The sequence below is a fragment of the Myodes glareolus genome, chromosome 9 (assembly GCF_982192425.1).
Source record: "Myodes glareolus chromosome 9, mMyoGla1.1, whole genome shotgun sequence".
NCBI classification, from domain to species: Eukaryota; Metazoa; Chordata; class Mammalia; order Rodentia; family Cricetidae; genus Myodes; species Myodes glareolus.
Window position 1 is genome coordinate 26,693,847 of NC_142034.1, and position 26,400 is coordinate 26,720,246.

Sequence of the window (26,400 nt, forward strand, 5' to 3'; positions counted from 1 at the left end):
GTAGACAAGGCTGGTCTCAAACTCCCACAGATCTGTCTGCCTCTGCCTCCCAGTGCTGGCATTAAAGGCATGAACCACCATTGCCTAGCTTGGAACCCAGGTTTTTCATTTGTTGGTTTTTATTTTTTGAGACAGGGTGTCACTTTGTAGCCCAGGCTGACCTTGAACTCAATTTGTGGGACCAACTATTCTGGAACTCACGACCCTCCTGTCTTCTCAGCTTCCTTAGTGCTGGAATTACAGGCATGTACCATCCTAGGAACCAGGCTTCTTTGGGGTGTTGGGGAGAGAATATTGGGTAGACCTAATCCAAAGTGAGGCCCTGGCCATTTGTTCTAGAATGAGTACTCATAAATGTACTGAAAATAATATGAATATTTCACTGGCTGTAGTGGTTTATGCAAGTAATCTCAGCACTGGGGAGGCTGAGGTAAGCAGCTGTATATAGAGACCTTGTCTCAAAACAAACAAAAAATTCATATACTTTGCTGTAGAAGTATCAGTATGTTTGTTATGCATGTTGCCTCAGTCCAGCTGGAAGGGTTGTCTAAATTCTCAGTCGTGTGGTACCACTGGTTTTCAGGCTATTTTATGAGACTATATACACACATATTCTCATATTCGTGTCTGGAGGACGCGGTTTAAGGTCTGTTCCGCTTAGTCATAAAATTAATTTTCTTATTACAAATCTCAGTATAGTTCTAAGAAATTCAGAATTTCAAACCCTTAATTCTAGTATTAGCGGGGAGAAAAAATACTGAGCTTGGAATCAAGCTTGACGTTTGACTCCCTCTACCAAGCTGTCATTATCTCCAGGGCAATGCCTAGCAACAGCTCCTGACCATAAGCAGGCCCTTCATAAATAAAAACTGAGTAAACAGAAATGGAGGTGGTGCTTCATTTGCAGGTTCTCATTCCGTTTTCCTTCTCGGTCCAGCCGCAGGCAGGGGACATTAGTAGTCATTGGTGGAAGAGAAGACGACGAGGCATGATCCATTACAGAACCGTGGAGACGCGAAGGACCCTAACTAAGTCGAGGTCTCCCTTAGAGCGTTCTACAGGGAGGCGGGACCTCTGTCCTACCCTAGACGAGCATCTGATGGTCCCTCCCTTTAAAGGGATAAGCTGTGGCTCTCTCCATCTTCTCTGAACTTTCTCCTCCCAGATCAACACTTGAACATGAAGCCTTCCACGGAGGTGGGCTGCCAGGGCCTCCGGAGGAGAGCCGAACTAGCGCCAGCCTGCAACGACTAGTCCGCTAGCCCCCGCCCCCAGCCCTGGAGGACCGTGGGTGGACGCTCTGGCTGCACGCCTCTCTCTCGCTGGTCCGGGAGGAGGTGGGCGGAGCCAGCGCCGCCCGGGCTGGGGAAGCGGAGGGTGGGGACACTCTGGCCCGGCTCTCGGTGGTGCGGGAGCAGCGGCCGCTCTGGTCGGCGGACGTGCTGCTGAGCAGTCCCGGAAGCGGAGCAGCGATGGCGGAGAGTCCGACTGAGGAGGCGGCGACGGCGACGGCGGGGGCCGGGGCGGCAGGCCCAGGGGCGAGCGGTGTTGCCGGTGTGGTCGGCGTTAGCGGGAGCGGCGGCGGCTTCGGGCCGCCTTTCCTGCCGGATGTGTGGGCGGCGGCGGCGGCGGCGGGCGGGGCCGGGGGGCCGGGGAGCGGCCTGGCTCCGCTGCCAGGACTCCCGCCCTCGGCCGCTGCCCACGGGGCCGCGCTGCTTAGCCATTGGGACCCCACGCTCAGCTCGGACTGGGACGGCGAGCGAACCGCGCCTCAGTGTCTACTTCGGATCAAGCGGTGAGTCGGGGTTTTTCCTCCCTCAGCCGGGAGCTCCGGGACTCGACCTTCCCCGCCCCCCCTTCCCCATCGGGGCTCACTCCTGCCTCATGTCTTCCAGGCCCAAACCCTGCTGGCCTCCGCTGATGGGGTTTTAGTGTCTCTCTTTCCCTCCCTCTCCTCAGCACTCAGCCCTGCACGCCCAAACCCATCCACGGGTGCCCTCGGGCCTACCCCGCCCCTTAGCGACCTCCGGTGAGCCTTGCGGCTCGGTTCTGGACGCCCTTTCCCTACCCCCTCCCATTCGCCCGAAACCCGACCCTTTTGCTCTTCGGTAACGTTGGGTCCCGCCCTTCGCGCCTCCTCTCTTCTTTACCCCACTAGCCTACCTAGAGGCTGCCCTGAGGCCCCACCCATAGGTCCCCCCTCATCTCTTCTGGAGCCCCGCTTGGGACATACTCTGCCTGCATTGCCTTGTTGCAGACTCAAGCCAGCCTTCTTTTTTTTTTTTTTTTTTTTTTTTAACCTTACCTTTCCTCAAATCCCCACCATATGGTCCTTTCCCCAGGTCTAGATGGCCTTCCTGACTTTCCAGGTCTTCTCTTGAACCCCTTTTCCGGTCACCCCAAAGCGGCCCCACTCTCACACCTGTTCCGGAAACTCAGAGCTCCTCCCCTCTGCTAGTATCACTTTGGATTGTAATATCCTATTCAAGAACTTTTCCCCAGTATCTCCCCCCTGGATTGTCTGTCTGATCTACTTTTGTGAAGCAGATGTACTCTGTTCAAATATAGGAAACAAAAGGCCTATGGCCTTTCCGTGCTTGTTTCTTGGGTGACTGATCTTAGATCCTATCGCTTCATAGATGAATGTGTTTTTGCAAAAAGTGCTTACTTAGTGTAATACCTATTGCATGGGAAAGGGTAGCACTGTTGAACAGCTTCCTGATGACCAGACTTGACTCTCTTCATGCCCTTCATAGGCATTATCCTGAACATTCCAAGTCCCTTCAGGTGTTTGCCCACCTACATATTTTTCAAGTTTCTAATAAAAAATAAACTACACCGTGCGTTTAAAGGACCTGGCACAGTGCCTGACACAGAACAGCAACTTCACAGAGATGGCCACCTCTAACTTCAACACAGAATTCAACCCCGTGGCAGTTTGATGCCCCTAGTCCTGATACACCTTTGAGTTTGGCCCAAACACGTCTTTGTTCTGCTACCCTACCATGTCTCCAGACTTCCTCATAGTTGACTTTTCCTTGAGCCAGTTCTCATCTGATCCATTCTACTTGATTAGATAATGACCTAGAAATTTCATTTATCCTGGTTGCTAAATGTCATCTTCCAGATCGGAAATTCTGGTCATTTCAGAGGGTTCCCTTCTCCCCACCGTGAAGAACTCTAGCCTGTTAGTTTCCTGAACACACAGACCGTGATGGACTTACTCCTGCGGTCTTCATGCAGTCTCCTTACCAGCAGAGGCCCACCATGTGGCTTTTGGAACAAGTTTAGGACTAGACTTGATGCCTTCCCAATTACTTTTTTAAAATCTCTGTGCTCGGTTGTAGTGCCTGGGAATCTGGGAAATAGATGTGAAGTAAATGAGTTTCCATGTAGGAAGAAGTAAATGGGATGTGGCTTTTCCAGGATGACATCTGTTTCTGATCCCACTGGGATGTTGGCTTATTTTTTCTGCTCAGTGCCCCCCACCTCCAAGGAAACAATGCCCCTTTGATAATAATTTGCTCTCTGCCCGCCTGACGAGTATTCAGATGAGATTTCTCAGCCAACAAGACAGTGCAAACATTTGTGGTACCAAGCACCAATTTCTCGAAACCTCTAGGCTCACCGAAGTGATAATAACTGTCCTGCTCCAGGGTTTTTCCCTTTTCTCTCCTCACTCTTCCTCCTTCTCTTGATGTTATACAGGGATATCATGTCCATTTATAAGGAGCCTCCTCCAGGAATGTTCGTTGTACCTGATACTGTTGATATGACTAAGGTATGTAACTTGATGGGGAGGGGGCAGGGGAATTATTGTAAAATTAGACTCATAAAGTTGAAAGAACCTAAAACATTATTTAGCTTTCCTCTTGTAATAGAGATAGAATCAAAACCCCAAGAAAGTAAGTGGCTTGCCCAAAGTTGCACAGTGAGGAGCAGAATCTTAAGTAGGTCTGTTGTTAGGGTACTCACAGGTATTGTTGGGCTTGGGAAATCCTCAGATTGACAAGATGTGCCTCTTGTTCCAGCTTAGCTATTAACAGGCACTCTTTCCCTCTCAAATGCTCCACCCTCGGTGATAAATTATGGTCACCCTATCCATTGTACCCCCAAGCTCTTGTTCCATCTTAGCATCTTGATTTTTACTATGGTACTGTAAGTCAGGTGCAGGGAAAGCTGGGGATGTGGTCAAGGTTTGTGGTAAAGGATCCTTTTCTAGATCCTAGATTTGGAGTATCTCCCTCCCCCAGAGACCTGTCCTCTCTTGTCCTCTACACAGAACGCTTCCTACATAATGATCATATTTCTCTGGCGTATATATCTAGGCTTCTCTATCATTGAATGTTTTCAGAAGTGAATTTGGACATATGCTGTTGTTGGGAAGAAATCAGATTTCTTAAATCTAGTGTTTTAAGCAATAACTAATGAATTCAGATTTCCTAAAGTAAAAATTCAGCATTTATATTCTAATATACTTTTTTATTTTAAGTAGACTTTCTTTTAAATTGATCCCCCCTCCTATTTTTTGTTTTTTGTTTTCATGTGGTTGGAAATGTTTTTTCCTGGGACATGGTGTCTCCAGTCAAATGCTAGAGTAATATGCTAATCCCTGAGACCTTAGAATTGATGCCAATTGACTTTACTATTTTCAGAGTTTGCAGACTAGAATATAGCCTACTGTGTTGCCAGGACAAGGTAGGATTGTAGACTGAGGCATGGGAATGCAAGGTCCTTTCCCCTTTGGCTGTTATTCTGAGCATACTTAAGTCATTAGAAGCCTTTGAAAAAGAGGTAGAATTGAGCCAACTCAGGTTTGCTTCTCTTCTTGAAGGGAGATTATGTCCAATAATTACAACTTGTGGAGGAAGAGAACTTAATGTTATGTTTTAAGGAATACTGATCTATTTTTATTTTTTTTATATTTTTGTATATTTTTTATATTTATTTTTTATTTTTTTTGCAGCAGTGTTGCGGAGTTTTGGGGGATGGTTTGTTTTCCGTAAATGTACTACTGAGTTTTTCCATTTTTCTTTGTATCTCTGACCTGGAAGTGGTAGTTTTGATCCTCTGGAGGAAGCAAGCAGACACCCTATGTATCCATTGTAGTTGTCATTTCTGCACTGGTATTGGCGCTGGTGCTGTAACCTCCAATCCCTTTCTTCCATTCATCTTACTTCCCCTTCCTGTCATACAAACATAGAGTAGAATTGTGTCATAAGCATGATTAACCTTGGCAAATCCAAACATCTCAGTGAAAATATGTATTAATTTGTTAAACATAAGAAAATGCTATTTTACATGTTTGGGTTCCATTTGTTTTCCATACACCAATCAGCGAGGTCCGATAGGGGAAAAAACAAAACAAAAACAAAACCCCAACCTTTAAGGTAATATTGACAAGGGTCATTTTTCACCTCAGGCTTTAACTTTTGACTATAACTCCAAGTGTGAGGTATGATGCTGTCCCACTATAGTGAGATTCACTTAATTTGAAGACCCACTTATGGGAGTGGGCTCCCAGGCAGTTCATTCTGTGTGGTGAGGACGTGGAATATGAACACCAGGCAATGCATGTTCTTGGTGGGGGTAGTAGGTGGAAGCCAGGAGGGGCTGTGGTGGGGCATCACCTCACAATTTTGAGATTTTGAGATGGGATTTTATTTTGCAGATTCATGCATTGATCACAGGCCCATTTGACACTCCTTATGAAGGGGGTTTCTTCCTGTTCGTCTTTCGGTGTCCACCCGACTACCCCATCCACCCACCTCGGGTCAAACTGATGACAACGGGCAATAACACAGTGAGGTTTAACCCCAACTTCTACCGCAATGGGAAAGTCTGCTTGAGTATTCTAGGGTAAGAGGAGACTTTTAAGTGGCCAAGTTGTTATTAGCAAATAATCACTTTAGAGCAGCCATCGTCAACTGGGGTACTTCAACTGAACCCACAGCATAAAAGTGGTCAACTCTTCACTTCTCAGGATGGTTCCTGACTGGTGTCATTATAGATGGAAAGGAGTAAAATCAAATTATTATATATAAGGAATGTCTTATGAAGTGGTCTACAAGTGTGGTCCCTGAGCTGCCACGGCAGTATCTGTATATTTGAAGGCCCCATTCTATGTGATGTGCCAGAAATTTTGGGGGCATGTCAGTGGTCTGCTTTTGGGACTGTGCAAGTGATTACGCTGTACACTCCTTTGAGAACTAGTCCCTTAGAACATTAGGGTCTTACTTTTTTCCATAAGGCTCTAGAATGACTCCAGGACTGTTGTATTCACGTAGTGGTGTCTGATTGGAGTCTCTGAATGGGTGCCTTTGGAGACGTTGGTGCTAATAATGATTATGATAAAATAATAATTGAATAAAAAAAGTCCGAGTTTGGAAATCGTAGCAGTTATGAAACAGGTATCAAGTATACTCCCTGGGTGCTACTAGGATGTTGCTTTGTGGAGTTTTTACTCATTCTGTATCAGTTGTCTTTGTGAGTTTAAAATTCAGAATGAAGAATGTCTTGTAGCATGTTTTAGATTGTTCTTTTGTGATCCAGAGTTCCTTAAGGTAGAGAATAAATATGGATTGGATATTAAGAAAGTCACCCAAACTGGTGATCCTGTTTCTTTCTTTCATCTAGTACATTTCTAGGTTTGTGTGAGAAAGGCAGCTAAAACATATTAGAGATCTGTTTCGTATTTTTCTAGAATTCTCAAATCTAAGGCTATGATATACTATTCTCTATACTGTTGATAGATGATAGTCTGGAAGTCTCTTTGAAGGAGAGTGCCCATAATAAGTCCTTCATCTTATTAGGCTACACAAGTGTCTCTGCTGGTGGGATTGGGTGTATGTGTGTGACCCTTGGTAATATGACAACTGAGTCTTGGGGTTGGTGTGAAATTTGTTCCTGAAAGTGTCAGTGAGCTAACATGAAGCCATACTTAAGAGCCATAAAAAGAGCAGGCAGAGAGTGGTGGTGGAGTGAAAGGGGCAGAAGTTTGTTGCATGGAAAAGACCCATCCAGAAATAGAAAACTTACAGTTAAGAATCCTGGAGTAGAAAAATTCTTAATATTTTTAGTTGGCTACATTAGCTTTATTGGCTTACTTCCTTCTCTTCATATCTAGAAAGAACCATTGAGCTGACTGGCTGCTGAAAGAAATGGAATGAGAGCTGACCCTGTTGACTTGAATTCCTGTCCATGTAAAGTGGGGAGTAGAAGGCAAAGTTGCTAGGGAACCACTGGGAGAGAGCAACCTGTGAAGTTAGTGTTCCACACCCCTGACTTGGGCCTTCCTTGAGTGTAGAGGAGAAAGGGCAGTGCTCAGTTAAATAAGCTAGTCTTGGCTCAGGTTGTGTTCTGCTTCTATCTCTCATGGTATCTTGTTTATTAATTGATCTAAAATAAATACCTACCATGCATGGTAGGGCCAGTCTCTGTAAGGCCAAGGCCAGTATGGTCTATGTACCAAGTTCTAGAACAGTTAGCACATTAGTGAGAGTGAGACCCTACCTCAAAAAAAAAAAAAAAGGCACTAATGTCCAACTGACCCACTTCTTTAATGCCTGATGTGGATGTGGTTTAGTTAGGAGTGGTGTAGTGCATACCTGTAATCCCTAGAATTGAGGCAGAGACAGGAGGGTTGCTTTTAAGTTGGAGAATAGCCAGGGCTATTCTAAGACCCAGTCTAAAAAAAAGATTGTGTGGGATATTTTCCCTGGTATTCAACTTGTTCTCCACATTGTGAAAATGTACCACCTTCCTTTCTATGTTAGCAGAGTTTGTGTATCTTCAGAGAATTTATCCTGCTTGGCTTGTTACAGAACAGAGTCCCTGACCATGAACTTCAACGTGTAGCCTCATAGACAGCAGCTTTAGCCACCTTTGTGCCTCTGATTAGCTGTTTTTCCTCCACCAACTCTGTCACCACCAATAAATAAATAAGCATTTTGAAGTCAGAGGTTAACATTTAGACAACCTTTAGAATTATTTTCATTAACTTGGGTCCTTGTTTTGGTAGGGTAATCTTTCTTGGCTACTGTTTCTTTTCTAGCTCAAAGAAAGTCTTTTCAGAGTGTCTTGCTTGCTCTCTGTTTTCTTCTGTTTTCAGTTGATAGAAGGATGTAGGCCTTTGACTGTTTTGGTAAATGAGAGTAAGACAAAAGCTGGGAATTTCCCAAGTATTAATAGTGAAAGAGAAACTTCCGGTGAGTCACTAATGATGGTGATGCTGCTGCTGTCAGGGTTCCCTGGCTGTTCTCTGCATCACCTTCTTCTCGTCCCTCTGCTGTGTTTGCAGTACATGGACTGGCCCTGCCTGGAGCCCAGCCCAGAGCATCTCTTCTGTGCTTATCTCCATCCAGTCCCTGATGACTGAAAATCCCTACCACAACGAGCCAGGCTTTGAACAGGTAAGGAGTCTTAGGCTATGTGTTGAGGCCTGCAATATCAGAGGCTATAGGTGCTCTGAGCTACCTCTTGAAAGTCTTTCTCTTTTTCTACTAGGGTAGCCCCACATAACACCAGTGTAGAAAAGAAAGGGAATTGACATGGATACTCTTTATTTGCAAGAATTACAGTAACAGCTGGGCATGGTAAAGCATGCTTTTGATCCCAGTACAAGGGTTGCAGAAGCCAGTAGATTGCTGAAGTGAAAGTAAGCAAGGTCTATGTAGCGATTTCTAGGCCAGGTAAGATTGTATAGTGACACCCTGACTAAAAAAAAAGAAAGAAGCCCGGTGTGGTGGCGCATGCCTTTAATCAAGTGTGTGTTGTGTGGTGTGCATGCATGCACATGTGCACATGGCATGGAAGCCAGAAGAGGTCACCTGGAGCTGAAATTGCAAGAGATTGTGAGTTGCTAGATATGATTGCTGGAATCCAGACTCTGGTCCTCTGCAAGAGCAGCACGTGCTCTTAACTAACCCCCTAGACTAGATTTCCTTGCTCCAGTCTTTCCCATTAGTGACAATCACAAATCACAGACCTGTGTCTTTCTCTAACTATCTATTATTTTGGAGATAGAAAGTGTACTATATTATTTGTGTAGTTAAAGGTGCTAGTCATGGATCAGGCGATGGTGGCGCACGCCTTTGATCCCTGTACTCAGGAGGCACAGGCAGGTGAATCTCTGAGTTCAAGGCCAGCCTGGTCTACCAAGCGAGTTCCAGGATAGCCAGGAATGTTACACAGAGAAACCCCGTCTTAATAAACAAAAAAGGGGGGGAGGGCTAGTCATTAGTAAAGGCAAGAATATTCTAATTAGCATTGCCAAAAAAAAAAAAAGTCATAGGAAATGTACATTTACCAAAGGTAATGCTGTATGCCAGGCTGTGCTATTCCTATATATGTGTATTGTTTAATGTTTATGCTAACTATGAGGTAAAATAAATATTGTCCTAATTTTCAAGTAAGGTGATAGAGGATTTTGTTTTGTTTTTCAGATAATCTCGTGTAGTCCTTAACCTGTGTGTGTGTTATGCACATGCATGTTTGGGGTAGAACCCTATGGCCAAGTGCTGTATAACTTATTTACATATGTCTAGCCCCCAATTTTTGACTTTTTTTTTTTTTTTTTTTTTTTTACTGAAACAGGGTTTCTCTGTGTAGCTTTGGAGCCTGTCCTAAAACTAGTTCTTGTAGACTAGGCTGGTCTCGAACTCACAGAGATCCACCAGCTTCTGCCTCCTGAGTGCTGGGTTTAAAGATATGCACCACCACTGCCCAGCAACTTTTGACTTCTTTTTTGTTTGGAAAGTTAAAAGGGTCTTTCTTTGATAAATTATAGTAGATAGTGATGGTGGGGTGGAGCCCTACAGACATTAAAAGGAATTAACCAGAAACCTCCAGCATTGTTCCCCACTTAATCCTTAACTTAATAGGCCTTTTATTGAGACCAGTCATTTGATCTATAATAGAATGGCTATTTTTATAGAGAAAGAGGTCAAGGGTCCGAGGCTTAGTTGTTTGTTTTGGACTAATGTTGAACCCTAGAGTCCAATTACCGAGGAGGAGTTGCCCCAAGAGACCATTTCTCACACCACAGCTGATGTAAAAACATGAGGATTTTATTAATTCTTTCATGACAGGGTCTTTCAGCATTCGAGGAGCCAGAAAGACCCTGAATAGCTGGTACAGGCTACTTTTAAAGGAAAAAACCACAGAAGCAAGGGGGGTGTTTGGGGGTTGTTCTTTAACTATTTCAATTGGCTTATTCAAAAGGGCTATTACCAATAGTTGGCTGGAGAGCAGTTGCCAGATCAGATGAGGTAAGGGGGAATATCTGAGGGTCGTTTTGCCCCCTTCCCAGGGACTGAGTCAAAACATCAGTAACTGAGTCAACACCTAAGGGTTATCTTGCTCCTTTTCAGGGAGATGGAAAGTTCCCAACATCTCAGTACGTGCAGTGCATATGTAGCTGTTAGGTCCTTGGTTCCCAGGGGGAGGGGGAAGCACCACTGCTGAGAGGCCTCAAAATTGGCCTCAGAGTTGTCAGAAATGGCTTTAGAGTTATTTTAGAGTTCTACACTATGATGGATAAGGTGTTTTTGGACTGTGTGTGTTTATTTGGGTCATGTACCCTGTACTAATCCTGAGTATCTTTGTACTAACTTTTCTCTTTGACTAAACGGGTACTATGGCATCTTTCAAATTACAGGAAAGACATCCAGGAGACAGCAAAAACTATAATGAATGTATCCGGCATGAGACCATCAGAGTTGCAGTCTGTGACATGATGGAGGGAAAGTGCCCCTGCCCTGAGCCCTTACGGTATGTGCCACTAAGTCCATCCATTTTAGAGACTCATTTGTACCTGTGAGAACCTTTGTATCAGAGTCTATTGTTAATAGATAGAGAAAAGTAGAGGGAGGATTGATTTATTGATTGATTGATTGATTGATTTTGGTGGTGAAGGGGGTTCAAGACAGGGTCTCTCTGTGTAACAGTCTTTTATGGAACTCACTTTGTAGACCAGGCTGGCCTTGAACTCACTGAGATCTGCCTGCCTCTCCCTTCTGAGTGCTGGTACTGGGATTAAAGGCGCTCGCCGCTCTTTTTCTTTCTTCTTCTTTTCTTTTTTTAGATTTTATTTAGTTTTATGTGCATTGGTGTTTTGTCCACATTCATATCTGTGTGAGAGTGTTAGATTCCCTGAAACTGTAGTTACACACAGTTGTGAGCTGCCATGTGCAGCTCTGGAACCGTAGTCCTCTGGAAGAACACTCTTAACCACCCAACCATCTCTGCGACCCCCTTAATTCTTTCTTTTTTTTTTTTTAAGATTTATTTATTTATTATGTATACAACATTCCTTCCATGTATGGTTGCATGCCATAAGAGGGCACCAGATCTCATTATAGATGGCTGTGAGCCGCCATGTGGTTGCTGGGAATTGAACTCAGGACCTCTGGAAGAGCAGTCAGTGCTCTTCACCTCTGAGCCATCTCTCCAGCCCCCCTCCCCCTTAATTCTTTCTTGTTTGCTTGTTTGCTTTAGATTTTTTTGAGACAGGGTCTCAGTATGTAGCTCTGGCTATCCTGGAACTCACTATGTAGATCAGACTGGTCTTAAACTCACAGAGATCTACATGCCTCTGTCTCCTGAGTTCTGGGATTGAAGGTGGTGTGTCCCTGAACCTACATATAACACTGAGCCCCAAACCAAAGCTGGGGGGGGGAGTATGAAGTATGAAGGTAGTGTATATCTTCAGAGAGCCTCTGATTTGATGAAGGTGTGGAGAGAGAGCCCAATGAGGGTAAACTCCATTAAAACCAATTTCAGTGCCGGGGTGACACATCCCTGTAATCCCAGCCCTTGGGAGGCAGAGGCTGACGGATCTCTGTGAGTTTGAGGCCAGCCTGGTCTTCAGAGTTTCAGGACAGTCAAGGGTACACTGAGAAATCTCTCTCCAAAAAAAAAAAAATTTCTGAATCCTAAAACTAGATGAACTTACAATAAAGTCAGTTCAAACTTCCTAAGAGGGAGGGAGGTGAGAGATAGAGAGAGAGAGAGGTATATGTGTGTACGCAAGTACTCTTGGATATCTTGGATACCAGAAGTCAGATCCCCTGGAACTAAAGTTACAGACAGTTATGAGCTGCTTTGTGTGTGACATGAACCCAGATCCTCTGGAAGAACAGCCAGTGCTCTTTTTTTTTTTTTTTAAAGATTGTCTACAATGTTCTGCCTGCATGACAGAAAGAGGGTACCAGATCTCATAAATGGTTGTGAGCTACCATGTGGTTGCTGGGAATTGAATTCAGGACCTCTGGAAAAGCAGCCAGTGCTCCTAACCTCTAAGTCATCTCTCCAACCCTGACAGCCAGTGATCTTTTTTTTTTTTTTTTTTTTGGTTTTTCAAGACAGGGTTCTCTGTAGCTTCAGAGCCTGTGCCAGAACTAGCTCTTGTAGACCAGGCTGGCCTCGAACTCTCAGAGATCACCTACCCCTGTCTCCCGAGTGCTGAGATTAGAAGTGTGTGCCACCACCACTCAGCTTCAGCCAGTGCTATTAAACACAGAGCCATTTCTAACCCCAAAGAGGGTGGGGTTCCCCCCCCACATTTTTATTTATTTATTTATCCACTTATTTATTTATTTGAGACAGCATCTTATGATGTAGATTTGGCTGGTCTTGAAATAGAAATCCCTGCCTTTGCTTCCCCAATTCTAGGATTAAAGGTATGTGCCACAATGTCCATCTTTCTTTGTTTTTCAATACAGGGTTTCTCTGTGTAACAGCCCTAGTTGTCCTGGAACTAGCTCTTGTAGACCAGGCTGGCCTCGAACTCACAGAGATCCACCTGTCTCTGCCTCCTGAGTGCTGGGATTAAAGGCGTGCACCACCACTGCCCAGCTCTCAATGTCCTTTTTTATTTTGAATTTTAATTATGTACATGTATGGTTTTTTGCCCATGGATAAGCACATGTGAGTGTGGTGTCCAGGCTAGAAGAGGGTGTCAGATACACTTGAGCTAGAGTTCAAGCAATGTGAACCACTTGATGTGGGTGCTGGGAAACCAACTCTGCTCCTCTGTAAGAGTAGAGTCCCTTAACTGCAGAGACATGTGCAATTTGGCATTAAGCTTAGGAAGTGTCTGGGCAGTGGTGGCACACGTCTTTAATCCGAGCACTCAAGAGGCAGAGGCAGGTAGATCTATGTGAGTTTGAGACCAACCTGGTCTACAGAGACAGTTTCAGGATAGTTGGGAATACTCTTGGAAAAAAAGAAAACCAAAAGGAAAAACAAAAACAAACAAACAAAAAACCCAAAGATTAGGAAGTGACCTGTGCCTCACGTTTCTGACTTGTCTGTTCAATTCCCAGGGGAGTGATGGAGAAATCCTTCCTCGAGTATTATGACTTCTATGAGGTGGCCTGCAAAGATCGCCTGCATCTTCAAGGCCAGACTATGCAGGTAATATAGTGTTTTCTTGCTAATTCTTGAAGCCCGACACAGAACCTGAAGAGTTCCCCCTTCACCCAGGTTCCATCCACATCTCATAAAATGTCACAACTAAAGAATCCTTTGTCATTTGAGAAGCTGAAGCCCGCAAAAAAGACTGCTTTGCTTAAGAAAGTGTGTGGAGATGATTTCTAGACATAGCATAGTCATACTCAGTCAAGTTGGAACAATCTGTTCTGGAACATGCATTACAACCTTTCTTTCTAGTCTAGTACTTTCAGCTCTTCCAAGAACATACAGACTGCTGAGAACCTCAAAGATTATAGAGAATCACTGTTGGAATTCTGACCCTGACCCTAAGGGCTCACAGGGAACAGTGGTTTAGGGTAGCCTTAGGTGTGTAGTGTCATGTTGATTCCTACTCTAAAGGTGGTAATAAGTTCTCTGCTTGTCTGGGGAAATGTGTTCTGGCTTCATATAAGAATGGGCTCTGACCAGGCGGTGGTGGTGCACGCCTTTAATCCCAGCACTCAGGAGGCAGAGGCAGGTGCATCTCTGAGTTTGAGGCCAGCCTGGTCTACAGAGCAAGTTCCAGGACTGGCTCCAAAACTACTGGAAAACCCTATCTCTAACCCCCTCCTCCCCCAATAAAAAGAATAGACTCTAATGGGGCCAGTAGCATGCCTCAGAAGATAATGCAATTGGCACACAAACCTGGAGACCTGAAGTTATTTGTTTGTTTTTTAAATAATTTATTTAATTTTATGCACATTGGTGTAACAATGTCCCTGGAACTGAGTTACAGATAGTTGTGAGCTGCCATGTGGGTGCTGGGAGTATTTGAACCCTGGTCTTCTGGAAAGACAGTCAGCTCTTAAACCCTGAGCAATCTCGCCAGCCCCTGGAGACCTGAATTTAATCTGTGGAACCCATGTAAAGGTGAAAGAGAGAACTGATTCTACAAAGTTGCCCTTTGTCCTCTTTCTTCAATATTCATGCCATGGCATACACATACATATCGTGCTTATGATAATAATAATAAAATTTAAAAGCATGGGTTAGATCTGGTGGTCCATTTCTGTAATCCTGGTACTTGGGAAGCTTGGGCAGGAGAATTGCTATGAGTTAAGACTTCTTAGTAAGACCTTGATGTAATTTTTTTTTTTAGTGCAGATTAAGGAAAGGCCTTTATTTTATTTTATTTTTTTAAACAAGGTTTCATTTTGTTGCCCTGGCTGTCTAGAACTCTAAGTAGACCAGTCTTGCCTAGAACTAACAGAGATTGAACTTTCTGTGCTTCCCAAGTGCTAGGAAGGCGTGTACCACCACATCCAGTTTAAGAAGGGTTTGTTTTTACTAGAGAGGCAGAGGCAGGTGGATCTCCCGAGTTTTAGGCTAGCCTGGTCTACAAAACGAGTTCGAGCATAACCAAGGCAGAGAAACCTGTCTTGAAAATCCCTCACCTTTGTTTTAGCATAGAGAGTGTTTCTGACCTACTCGTAGACTCATCTGCTTGATTAAAAGATGGCAGTCCTGTCTTGGAGCGTCAGTTCAGTGGACTTGGGTTCCTTCCTGGTGGTCTTGCTTAGAAATGGGATGACTTGGATGGATGTGGCAGTACATATCTACAGTCTCAGTTACTGGAGAGATGGTGGGTGGTTACCTGTGTAGTTTAATGAGACTCTTTCTTCAAATAAAGGACTGAGGGTTTTAGCTTAGTGATAGAATTGCCTGGCATGAAGACGACCCTGGGTTCAAACTTCATAACCTCCAAAAGAAAGTAAAACTGGATTGGGATGAATTAGTTGACTAAGCTATCATGACTTTCTTCAACTCTTCTTGGGCTATTTCTGTTTGTGCAACACCTTTACAGTAGGTGTTTGTTTCTTAGTAGCTTCTCTGTCCACTTACCCGAAACAGGACTTGTTTCCCGTACTACTTTTTTTTTTAAAAAAAGATTTCTTTATTTATTATATATACAGTTTTCTGCCTACACACCAGAAGAGGGCACTAGATCTCATTACAGATGGTTGTAAGCTGCCATATGGTTGCTGGGAGTTGAACTAAAGACCTCTGGAAGAACAGTCAGTGCTCTTAACATCTAAGCCATCTCTCCAGCCCCCCTCCCCTCCCCAAACTACTTTTTAGGGAACATTAGAGGAAGCCTGCCCAAGTCTTTTCTCCATGAGGAGATTTTGTCACTGGTACCTTTTAGCAATCACCAATGTTCAGGTTGTGAAGAAGTGTTCAGTGAGGTATGAGTGAGAGGAGCACTGGGGAGGTGGCGTGGGGGAAATGTTGCCAAGGATGAAAGAACATTTGAAGAACTGATAGTCCCAGAGTAAAGCTACAATCCCGCCTTGAAGACTATAACCCTCATGAATGAAAAAGGTGGGCTGCTCTTCCAAAGGTCCTTATTTCAATTCCCAGCAACCGCATGGTGGCTCACAACCATCTGTAATGAGGTCTGGTGTCCTCTTCTGGCCTGCAGGCATACACGCAGACAGAATATTGTATACATAATAAATAAAAAAAAATAAATAAATTTTAAAAAATTAAAGAAAAAGGTGGACCACTGATTCATTGACCATTACTGGCACCCAATGATAGCTGCTCTTAAGACTAATGTTCGGTTGAGGTTGTAGTTGGTTGAGGATGCAGTTCATTGGTAATGCACTTGCATAGAATGTACGGGACTTAGAGAATGAATCTTTATAACCACAAAAGAAACATGGAAGGAGTTTTTGGTTTTGTTTTGTTTTGTTAAAGAATTTTTTATGATGGATTTTAACTTTATTTTATGTGCAATGGTGCGAAGGTGTCAGATCGTCCTGGAACTGGATTTACAATCACTTATGAGCTGCCATGTAGGTGCTGGGAATTGAACCCAGGTCCTCTGGAACAGCAGTTGGTGCTCTTACTCACTGCGCCATCTCTTCAGCCTGGAGTTTTTGGTTTTTGTTTTTGAGTGTGGAGTTTATTGAGAGGAGGGTAAGGAAGGGAGAGAGAGAGAGAGAAAAGAGAAGAAGCGGAAGTTTCTGTGAGGAGTGCACAGAGGAGGAAATAGTGTAGTGTTTGTTTGTATGTGATTGCCATCCGCCATACAAAAAAAAGGGTCCCATTTGCTGCGATTAAATCCCCATATATCTTTTCTTTCTTTTTTTAATCCGAGACAGGGTTTCTCTATGTAATAGCCCTAGCAGTCCTGGAACTCACTGTGTAGACGAGGCTAGCCTTGAACTCAGAGATCTGCCTCCCAAATCCTGGTATTAAAAGTGTGTGCCACCATGTCCAGATCCATCTCTGAATTCATGGTCATTGTGGTTTACAAAATGAACTCCAGGTCAGCCAGAATACAGTGAGACTCAGTCTCAAGAAAAACTTAAGTGATCTTTGATCTAGAAGACACAAACTGAGATCAGGGCTAGATGACCCTGGAGCATTGCCCAGAAACCTGGATAGGTGTATAGGTCTCTGGGGAAGAGTACAGGTACTTATAAGGAAGTTTAGACCTACCTGTGACCTTAGAAAAGCAGAGTGTTGCTGGACTCTGGGTTGCCTTTAATCCCAGCAGGCAAAATCCCAGGAGGCAAAAACAGGTGGATCTCTGAGTTCAAGGCCAGCCTGGTCTACAAGAGCTAGTTCCAGGGCAGGACAGGCACCAAAGCTGTAGAGAAACCCTGTCTTGAAAAACAAAAACAAAAAAAAAAAAAAAAAAAAGAAGAAAAGCAAAAAGAGGACAGAAGCATTGAGGACAGAAGATGGAGGAAGATTATTTTCTTGAGTTTTAGAGGTCAGCTGAAAGCACAGGCTCTCGGGGTTGGAGAGATGGGTGACTCAGCAGTTAAAAGCACTGACTATCCCTCCAGAGGACTAGTAACTCCAGCTCTAGGGGATCGGAATCCATCTTCTGAACTCCATGGGCGCTGCACATATGTGCTGTACAGACATGCATACATTCAGGCTATGCACTTGTACACATAAAATAAAAATAAAATCTCAAAACAAATTTAAAAAGAAAACACAAACCCACCTTCCAGTCTCCCTTGATACCTCATAGAATTTCCCCCATATCCTCTATTGGCTTACTTTTAGAGTGCAGACATACTTTAGTGTGAGCCGAAGCTAGACCTGTTTGGAGCAGTAATACATTTTCATGTGGACCCTGTGCTGCACTGTGCCATTCTCTGCCCCTTGCAATAGACTTGAATCTTACATCCCCTTGTCTTTTCCCCTACAGGACCCTTTTGGAGAGAAGCGGGGCCACTTTGACTACCAGTCCCTCTTGATGCGTCTGGGACTGATTCGGCAGAAAGTGCTGGAGAGGCTCCATAATGAGAATGCTGAAATGGACTCTGATAGCAGCTCATCTGGGACAGAGACAGACCTTCATGGGAGCCTGAGGGTCTAGACCCTGCTCCCTGCCCCTCCCCCAACTCGAAAGCCCGGCAGAGCCCCTCCCCTCACCCCAGGGACGGAGAGGCACTGTGCATCTCCCTTCAAAAGTGTCGGCATCCCACAAGATGGCAAGAAGCAAGCAAACTCAATCCCAGGGTGTGGGAGTGGGGCTGTTCCCAATCTGACCTCCTTGGTGCTGGAGCACCTGGGGCTATAGTCAATCCTGGATCAGGGCCAGGACACTTTTGCAAGAGTACCTGGAGTGGTGGCCTCTGGCAAAGCTAAACAACCAACACACCTCTCTGCAGGGCCAGCTAATTAGGGATAGGAGAAGACAGAAAATGAGAACCAAGAGGGAGCATGCCCAAGTGGTTTATAGGGATATCTGGGAGTTTGGGTGGGGTGCTGTCTGTGACACTTAAGCAGTCTGGTTGGTTATCTGTTTGTCTTCAGTCTTGAAGCAGGGCTTCCCAACTCCCTTTTCCTCCCTTACCCCATTATTTCCCATGGTCCAGCATAACTTTGTTTTTTCTAATTTATAGTCACTGTTCTAGACAGACCAAAGAGAAGAACAGTGGTGGGGTCTGGGCTGCTGATCAGTAAGCTTTACCTAGCACCTGAGCACCTTTCTCCCTCGCACCATTTCCTCAGCATTTTAGGTTACAGGTGGGGGGTAAGTCCCATTGGGACGGAGCCCAGGTCGCTGTGAAGCCTGCACAGGTGTCAGAGGAAGCTGCTTACTGTGTTCCCACAATCACTGATTTGAAAGGTTCCCAGCACAGGCAGCTGCAGCATATATGGGATTTGAGCCACTACATAAAATAGTCTCTTACGGATTTTCCTGAATACTAGTCAAGGAGGGTGGTTTTCTTGGGTAGAGCACGGGGAGACTGATACTAGTCCCTATTTTGTTCAGCTGTTTTGTATTTTCATTTTCATCCCAGTCTGTAGTTCTGTCCTCCCTTCAGCCCTCCCTCCCTCCCTCCCTCCCCATCCCCTGGGGCTTTGTGAGCATGGAGAGCCAATGGCAAGGGGGTTGCAGTGGGGACTCTGGAGACTCCTCCCTTTACCTCTCCCCTTGGTCACTGGCTCTGCTCCTTGTTTGAATTTAGCTACAGTGATCCTTCAGCTGGTTGAGTCAGAAAAACATGTTTTCAGTGGAGTGGGATCAGAGGAATCCATCCTTCCCAGTTTGATACAGTTTATACTTTTCAGGTTTGCTGTTCTGACTCCTAGTAGGTAGTTGGTGATCCATGTGGTGCAGGCCTCCTGCACTGTCCAGCCCTGAGGAATGCAGAGAACTACCTGCCCTGCCCGCTGCTATAAAGGTCTCTGCCTTGTGGATCATGGGACTCCCTAGAAGATACAGGGAGAAGATAGCGCACAAAGAGGGACCTCTTGGGAGGGCAGAAAGAAAACTGGACAGGGACAGTTCACTTGGGGAGCAGAAGTTTGTTTAGGCTACCTGGAGGCTGGGTCAGAGGTGGAGACTTGAAAAGGGACCCTGCTTCCAATTTCCCTCTTCCATTCCCAGAGCTAGTCCAGGGCCAAGAAGAATGACTTTGGTCTGTGGGTCCAGTGTTGTCTGTCATCCATTTAAGCGTTCCCACTTTCAAGTGACAATCTTCTCCTTGGCCCTGCCATGGGGCAGAGCATGTCTGGCATAGCAGCCTGACTTTTATGCCCTAATCTTAAGTTGAGGAAATATATGCACAGGAGTCAAAGAAATGTCTTTATATCTGACTGTACATAAATGAAGTTTTCTTTTCCTTTTTGGTGCAATAAAGTTTGTTTTGGCAGAATGAGGAAGCGCCTATGGGTGTGGGAGGGTTTGTGTAAAAACATGAAATCAGTGTTAACTATACATCAGCTGGGCCAAGAACTATAGGTGGGACACCTCAGTTTCTAGATGCTGAGGACTAGGGTTTCTGTGGGAAGGAGTATTTGTGTCTAGTTTTAGATTTGGAAGTGGAGAGGCTCTGTGTGCTGTGTCCAATGGATTCAAAAGTAGCTTTCATGACTGACTGACTGAGTATGTCCTATGAGGACAGTTTGAAGCTGCCCAGACTGTGGCAGCTGAAAGATGTCTCAGTGGAGAATCCACTGTATTTCAGTGTCTAGGTGTTGATCAAGCACTTTATAAATACTAGGCTATGAATCTGAGCCTCCATTGCCACCTCATTCGCTTGCTTTCTGAGGCAAGCTTTTCCTCTTGGTCATGAGTGTAGGAAATACCCAGTGCATATTATGCCCATCCAGCCTGTGCCATGAGGACAGTGATGGGGAAAGTGGGCTCTGAGGCTAGTAGAGCCAGACATTAGCTTTGCGACCTCTGGCATTCACTACCCCATGAATCATACCTGCTTACTGGAGGGTGCTTAAAGGCTGAATGGGCAGTGACAAACAAGTGTCAGGTAGGGACTAGCAATTCCCCACCTTGAGTCTATAGGAGCTGGTGAGGAATTTGAACAAAATGCAGCATTAACTGCACCCACAAACTGCACTGCCTGCTTTCCTCTACGGACTTCAGATCCTTCAGTCTGGTCTCAAACAGAAGACACTGAGCTAAGTCACAGTGACTTACTGTGAGAGCCTAGGTCCACAGGGCTAGAAAGGAATGAGGAAGTTTGCATTGGTGGAGTAGTAGTTTGAGCTATATTAAGGCCAGACACGAGGCACTGCTTCTTGGCCCGGCGCTGTGAGTTTGTTGGTGTCCTTTTGTGTGCTGTTACTCAGGTTATCTTACTGGATAAATGATAAATACTGTGGGGGGTGGAAGGCAAAGAAAAACTTGGGATGAATTTTTTTTATAAACAAAATTGTCCAGGTTTATTCACAGGTGTCCCCTTCTGGCCTGCTGCGGTTGTCCTCTCCACTCAGTCAAGGGAAGGCTTCTCTGGCCTCCTCAGCTGAGATCTCCTGGGAGTAGAGATCTGTGAAGAGAGCTGGCAGCCAGTAGTGGGCCTCCCCTGGAGCCTGCAGGTCCAGCCAGGCTAGGCCTTCCTTCAGCAGGTGTTCCTGGAGAGAAGAAGAGGGCTGATTTGAGAAGGATTATGGGTACCTCTGGAGAGCTAAGCAGCCCCCTCACCTACTTTAGCATATCCCTTCATTGTTCACACACCTAAATGGGAACAATGTTTCACTTTGGCCAAGATGTGGAAACAAAAATGGCACCAAGTATTTTAACAGCTGCAGAAAGGTGAAGCTGCAGTGTGATAAAAGATGGGAGAAGGCAGGGCTCCAGCAGCATGTGCTGTGTGCTGTCTCTCCAGCTCCCCAGAGCAAAGGTTTGTGGATGGCTTGATGATAATATGCAGGGAGCAAACGAGAGGGATCACACTTGAACTATAAGAGACAAGGTTCCTAAAATAAGCTATGTCCGGTATTGTTAGGCACATATTTTATGTTCTCTCCATTTTATAGATAGAAGGGCAGACAATTGCTGGGATATGGAAAAGGTATTCTAGCCTAGGTTTCACTAGTACGAGTCTGTATATACAAAATTATCCGTCATATAATATAAATTTTGTAATTACAGATAATTACCTTCAATGGTTACCAATTCTTGCTCTGTGCTATTATTTCCACTATATCACTGTCCTGACTGACCAACAGCTCCAGGTTTCATGTGTCCAGGAAAGGTAGTGGGTTTCATTGGTCCCTTGGCAGCAAGTTTGCATATCAAGGTAAGAGGCCAGCTTCTCAGTGCTACCACAGAGATGCTGGGCTTCCTGCTAGTGCTAAAGTAGCAGGCTTCAAGGTAAGAGGAAACAAAGCAAAGCTGCTCTTGACCCTAGGGCCATCTCCTGTCACATACCAACACGTGCCGCGCTCGCTCCGTCTCCCACTTGAGACTGGCTTTGATTTCACTGACAGTCACGTACCCATTTTTCTGAAGGAAGGAGGGATAGAAACTGAATCAGTTAGAGTGCTCATTTCCTGGGGCCTAGCACCTGCAGAGAAGTAGGCTGTAACAAGCCTGAGTACACAAAGAATGGGAAAGTTGCCAGCAGAGAGAGGTGACTTTCAGGAGATAAGATGGAGAAAGACGGGTCCAAGGCACTAAGATCCCAAGTTACACCGTCATAGAGAACTCCAGAGTATGCCAAGAGAAGATTTCAGATGACTAACCAAGAAGGAACACAGATAATCATAAATTTCATCTAAATATTTAAATATGAAGCTCCTGCGCAACCTCACCCTACCCATCCTCCAACATTGAAAGCCCCTTGCTCATTATGTTTTATATTAAGAGTTAAAAATGAACACTTCAGGGACTAGAGAGATGGCTCAGTGGTTAAGAGCACTGACTGCTTTTCCAGAGGACCCAAGTTCAATTCCCAGCACCCACATGGCAGCTCACAACTGTCTGAAGATCCAGTTGCAGAGGATCTGATACCTTCACACCTATGCACATAAAATAAAGCTAAACAAACCATAAATATAAAAAAAAAATGAACACTTCAGGGCTGGAGAGATGGCTCAGTAATTAAGAACACTGGTTGTTATTCCAGATGGACCTAGGTTCAATTCCCAGCACCCACACGGCAGCTTACACCTGTAATTCCAGTTCCAGGGGACCCAATATACATGGCAAAACACCAATGCACATAAAATAAAAATAAATTTTAAAAAATGAATACATCTTTCCTACGTCATGGAGATGAGGATGATGGGGGATGGTTATGCTTCAGGCATGCTGAGGAACTGAGTTGGGGGGCCAGCAAAGTTTTAAATTTGTGAGGAATCTACAAGCATTTGAGACATCAGAGGGTCTGTCTGCTCCAACTTGTCTGCACGACTGTCTGCCTGATTAGACTGAGCTCAGGGCAGAGACTGTACCAGCCTCTCTGTCCTGCAGCCTAGATAGGTGCTTTGCACTGTAGTTCTCAATGTCTGCTGAATGAGCACAAGACAGTCTCCACCAAAGACCTGAGCAATGGACAGGCGCACACTACTCCTGACTCCAGCCCAGGATGCCCCTCAGTGCTTTCTAAGGCACACCCTACCTCTGCCAGCTGCAGCACAACGGTGTGATCCATATTGAGCTCAGCTGGAACAGACTGAATGAGGTAAGTGCCGCCCACGGGGATGATGCCAAAGCCAGTGCCCAGCGCTTTCAGCTTCTTGATGGCCCTGATCAGGTCGTCTCTGGAGTGAGGAAGAGCAGCTTCAAGACCCTTGGCAGATCAGGCCTGACACTCAGATGTGTAAGGGAAACTGACCAAAGAGCCAACAGGCTGTACTGTGAACTACAGCAAATGAGAATGCTTGTCCATTTTAAACGGCAGCACCTGATTACTGCCACATTTTCTGATTGTAGTTGGAAACTCATGAAGAGAAAAAGAAAACTCCCAGAACATGTGCAGATCATACACAGGACACAAGGAGGTTCATGTCCCTTGCCAGAGAAAGGACATCAGTGGTTTGAAGGCCCTTCTGAGCCCCGAGGAACAGACTCAAATCTCTTTGAATACACTAGCTCACCCTCTTCTGAAAAAACTGATGTGCAAAGGGCATGGCTAATTGCCTCCTGCCTCTGCTTTCTTTTTCAATATTCCTGGTCTTCACTGTTATTTGAGGCAGGTCTCTTGGGAGCTACATCGAAAGCAGTCATTATTTATCTTTTCTTAGTTGGGTTCACACAGCTGGATTATCTAGGTCAATTTATGCCTCATCACCTGACCCTCAACTTGGTCCCCAGCCTGTTTAGGTGCCTGTATTAGTCTCCTTGACACCAAATAATCTCAACCCATTAAAAAATTTAACATAGCTGGGTGGTGGTGACATACGCCTTTAATCCCAGCACTAAGGAGGAAGAGGCTGGTGGATCTCTGTGAGTCTTTGAGTTTGAGGCCAGCCAGATCTACTGAGCAAGTTTCAGGACATCCAGGACAACACAGAGAAACCTTGGCTCGGGTAGAAAAAAAAAGTTTAATGTATACCAGGCACACATCTTTAACCTCAATACTACTAAGGCAGTAGCATGTACAGTTCTCTGAGTTTGAGACCAACCTGGTCTACATAGTGTGTCCCAGGCTACACAGAGAGACCCTGCCTCAAAAATAAAACAAAAAACAAAAAAAAAAAAAAACCCACCACACATAAGAAAAGAAAAAGGTTTTATGAAGCAAGGTATATAGTTCAAGTAATAGAGACCTTGCCTAGCATAAGGACCTGGGTTTGATCCACAATACCAAAAGCAGAAAAAAAGGAAGATATTTTTATCATACAGAAGATGGCGAATGGCTCTAAAGTTAGCCTCAATACCAGAGGACTAGGAGGAGAGTGTTGTGTGATCTTTAAAGTGTTCTTTCTAGCCCAGTGTGCTGCATTCCTGTAATCCCAACACTCAGGAGGTGGTGGGGCTGGAGAGACGGTTCCACAGTTAAGAGCTGTTCTTCCAGAGAACCTGGGTTCAAGTCCCAGCACGCAAGCATCTCTGACTCCAACTCTAGGGAATCTGAAACCACCTTATAGCCTCCTTGGGCACTGTACACACATAGTATACAGAATATAGACACAAACAGGCAAAAAAAAAAAAACAATAAAAACAAACCATACACATAAAATGTAAGGAAAACATGTGTAGGTAGGTAGGAGATCATGAGTTCAAGGCCACTCTGGGCTCCACAGTAAGATTCCAGGACAGCCTAGGCTACATAAAAACCCTTTCTTAAAAAAACTCTGTAATACCCCAAGGGATTGGAAGCAGGACCTACTGGCTGACGTCCTGAGCAAACTTGCCCCTTCCTTTCAACACCTGCTGATGTAGCTCCTCTAGAGTTATCAGACCTGTTGGAGAGGGAAGAAAGAAAATGAAAACACCACTTCAGATATATGGACCCTCTCCAATCAACCTCAAACAACAAATGTCACTCTAGTTCGCCAACCTCTCCTAAAGTAACAGGCCAGACCATAAAAGCGAGAACAGGGACCCTGTTTCCATAGGGAAGGCCCAGGAAAATCTGAAAAGGAAGGCAACAGATGAACACGGTGGCTTCCCCCAGGATTCCCTCACTCAGGAGACAAAGGTAGACCATGAGTTCCAGGCTGGCCTGGGCGAGGTAGTCAGGCAGACCTTGTCTCAAACAACAAAAAGATGGCACCACCAGATGGCCGATTTGATTGTTGTTTGGTTTGAAAAAAGTCTCTGCCTGGTAGCCCAGATGGGCCTCCAACTATGAAGACACAGTTGGCCTCCAACAACTCACAGTGACTGTGAATTTTTTTTTTTTAAGACAATGTCTCTCACTAACCAGCCCTGGTTCAGCTGGATTTCACAGAAACCTATCTGCCTCTTCCTCCTGAGTGCACACCTGGCTTTGTTCTGTTTTATTGAGATAGGGTCACTATGTAATCCAGGTAGTCTTACCTTCTACATAACCCAGGAAGGCCTCCAACTTGTAATTCTTCCTGAGACTTTTCCAATGAAATTACAGGTGTGTCACTTATTAGGCAGCAAGATTTTTAAAGTTCTTTTTAAATTTTGATTTACTATACTTTGTGTCTTTATTATGTGTGTGATATATATGCAATGATGTGCGTATGGAGGTCAGAAAGCAATGCTGTGGACTCAGTTTGCTTCTTCCACCTTTATGTAGAATGCAGGGATTGAATTCTTGAAATCAGGCTTGCGCAGCAAACATACTGCATGCTGAGTCAGCTCACTGATCATCGATGACTCATTTTAAGGTTATCTGGTAACTCAAAGGCTTAGCAGGCATCACCTCAAGGATGATGTGTACAGACTTCAGAAAGGCAGGTCGGGCCTACAGGTCTACCTGCAGTCACAGTGAGATCGTCATGGCCCAGACCAGAGTACACAAAGGGCAGGGCCAACCTCCTACCTCCCTATTATTTAACCTTGGCTGTGTAGACCAGCCAGAGATTGGATAACATGAAACAGCTAAGAGATGTCTCAAGACCTTGCAGGCCTTCAGGCTACTGGATTTTAGAAAAGAAAATCAGAAGAGCCCAGTCCACAAGACCCAACCACCCTTACCTCCATTCCGATGTTTTAGGGCCAGGCACACTTCAATAATCTGGACACCCAGCTCATAATAGAAGTCGCCAACGCCCAGCATCTCAGACCAAAACCCTTTTCCAGCTGAAAACAATAATTAAAAATAAAAGCTGTATTATTCATTTTTATCCCTTATTTTAACACTAGATTAAAGCTTCTAGCCTGTGCGAAGTCTTCCTTCCTAACCCTAAGTCCTGCCTTGCTTACTACTGAAGAGCTTCTAGGTCAGGGACATCCATGCAGAGTGCACACCTGAAGGCCCAGCGTTCTGAAGCAGGAGGCAGGAGGACCAAGAGGTTCACAGCAAGTTTGAGCCCAGCCTGGGCTACATGAGCTCCTGTCTCAAAGTGGGAATGGGAGAGGAGCAGAATAACTCAGTTGGTAAAGTGAGGACTTGAGTTTGATCCTAGAGCCCAAGTTAAAAAAGCCAGGCATGTAGAATGTGCCTGTGACCCAAGGGCTAAGCAGACAAGCACATTCCTGAGACTCACTTGCTAGTTAGCCTAGCTACTATGTGATTTCCAGGCCCTGAGAAACAACAGCCAAAGTTGTCTTTTGACCTGCACCCCCTA

At 45.0% G+C, this 26,400-nt stretch overlaps 2 protein-coding genes across 3 annotated transcripts in view; one reads left to right on the plus strand and one right to left on the minus strand.

Moving 5' to 3' along the window:
- The first annotated feature begins 1,377 nt into the window (after positions 1-1,377).
- Positions 1,378-19,604, plus strand: Ube2z (ubiquitin conjugating enzyme E2 Z). The gene is made up of 7 exons (XM_085695697.2): positions 1,378-1,795; positions 3,709-3,781; positions 5,672-5,859; positions 8,300-8,411; positions 10,658-10,770; positions 13,326-13,416; positions 17,645-19,604. Exons 1-7 carry the CDS (start codon positions 1,473-1,475, stop codon positions 17,813-17,815), a joined length of 1,071 nt encoding a protein of 356 aa, XP_085551823.1. The 5' UTR covers positions 1,378-1,472; the 3' UTR covers positions 17,816-19,604.
- A 999-nt stretch (positions 19,605-20,603) lies between these two features.
- The window catches only part of Snf8 (SNF8 subunit of ESCRT-II), a 44,715-nt gene continuing 38,918 nt past the window's right edge, over positions 20,604-26,400 (minus strand). For both annotated transcript variants that reach the window (XM_087910061.1, XM_087910060.1), the window contains 5 exons: positions 25,808-25,912; positions 24,525-24,597; positions 22,812-22,953; positions 21,620-21,694; positions 20,604-20,820 (listed from right to left, as the gene is read on the minus strand). In XM_087910061.1, coding sequence (XP_087766187.1) covers positions 20,683-20,820; positions 21,620-21,694; positions 22,812-22,953; positions 24,525-24,597; positions 25,808-25,912 — 533 coding nt within the window. In that variant the 3' untranslated portion in view covers positions 20,604-20,682. The remainder of the gene's footprint in view (positions 20,821-21,619; positions 21,695-22,811; positions 22,954-24,524; positions 24,598-25,807; positions 25,913-26,400) is intronic.

Bases quoted from the DNA above. Each gene is read 5' to 3' on its own strand.
- Ube2z (XM_085695697.2), top strand. From the start codon at position 1,473: ATGGCGGAGAGTCCGACTGAGGAGGCGGCGACGGCGACGGCGGGGGCC. The intron at 3,782-5,671 runs GTATGTAACTTG...TTTATTTTGCAG, and splicing joins ATACTGTTGATATGACTAAG to ATTCATGCATTGATCACAGG. The intron at 10,771-13,325 runs GTATGTGCCACT...TTCAATTCCCAG, and splicing joins CCCTGCCCTGAGCCCTTACG to GGGAGTGATGGAGAAATCCT.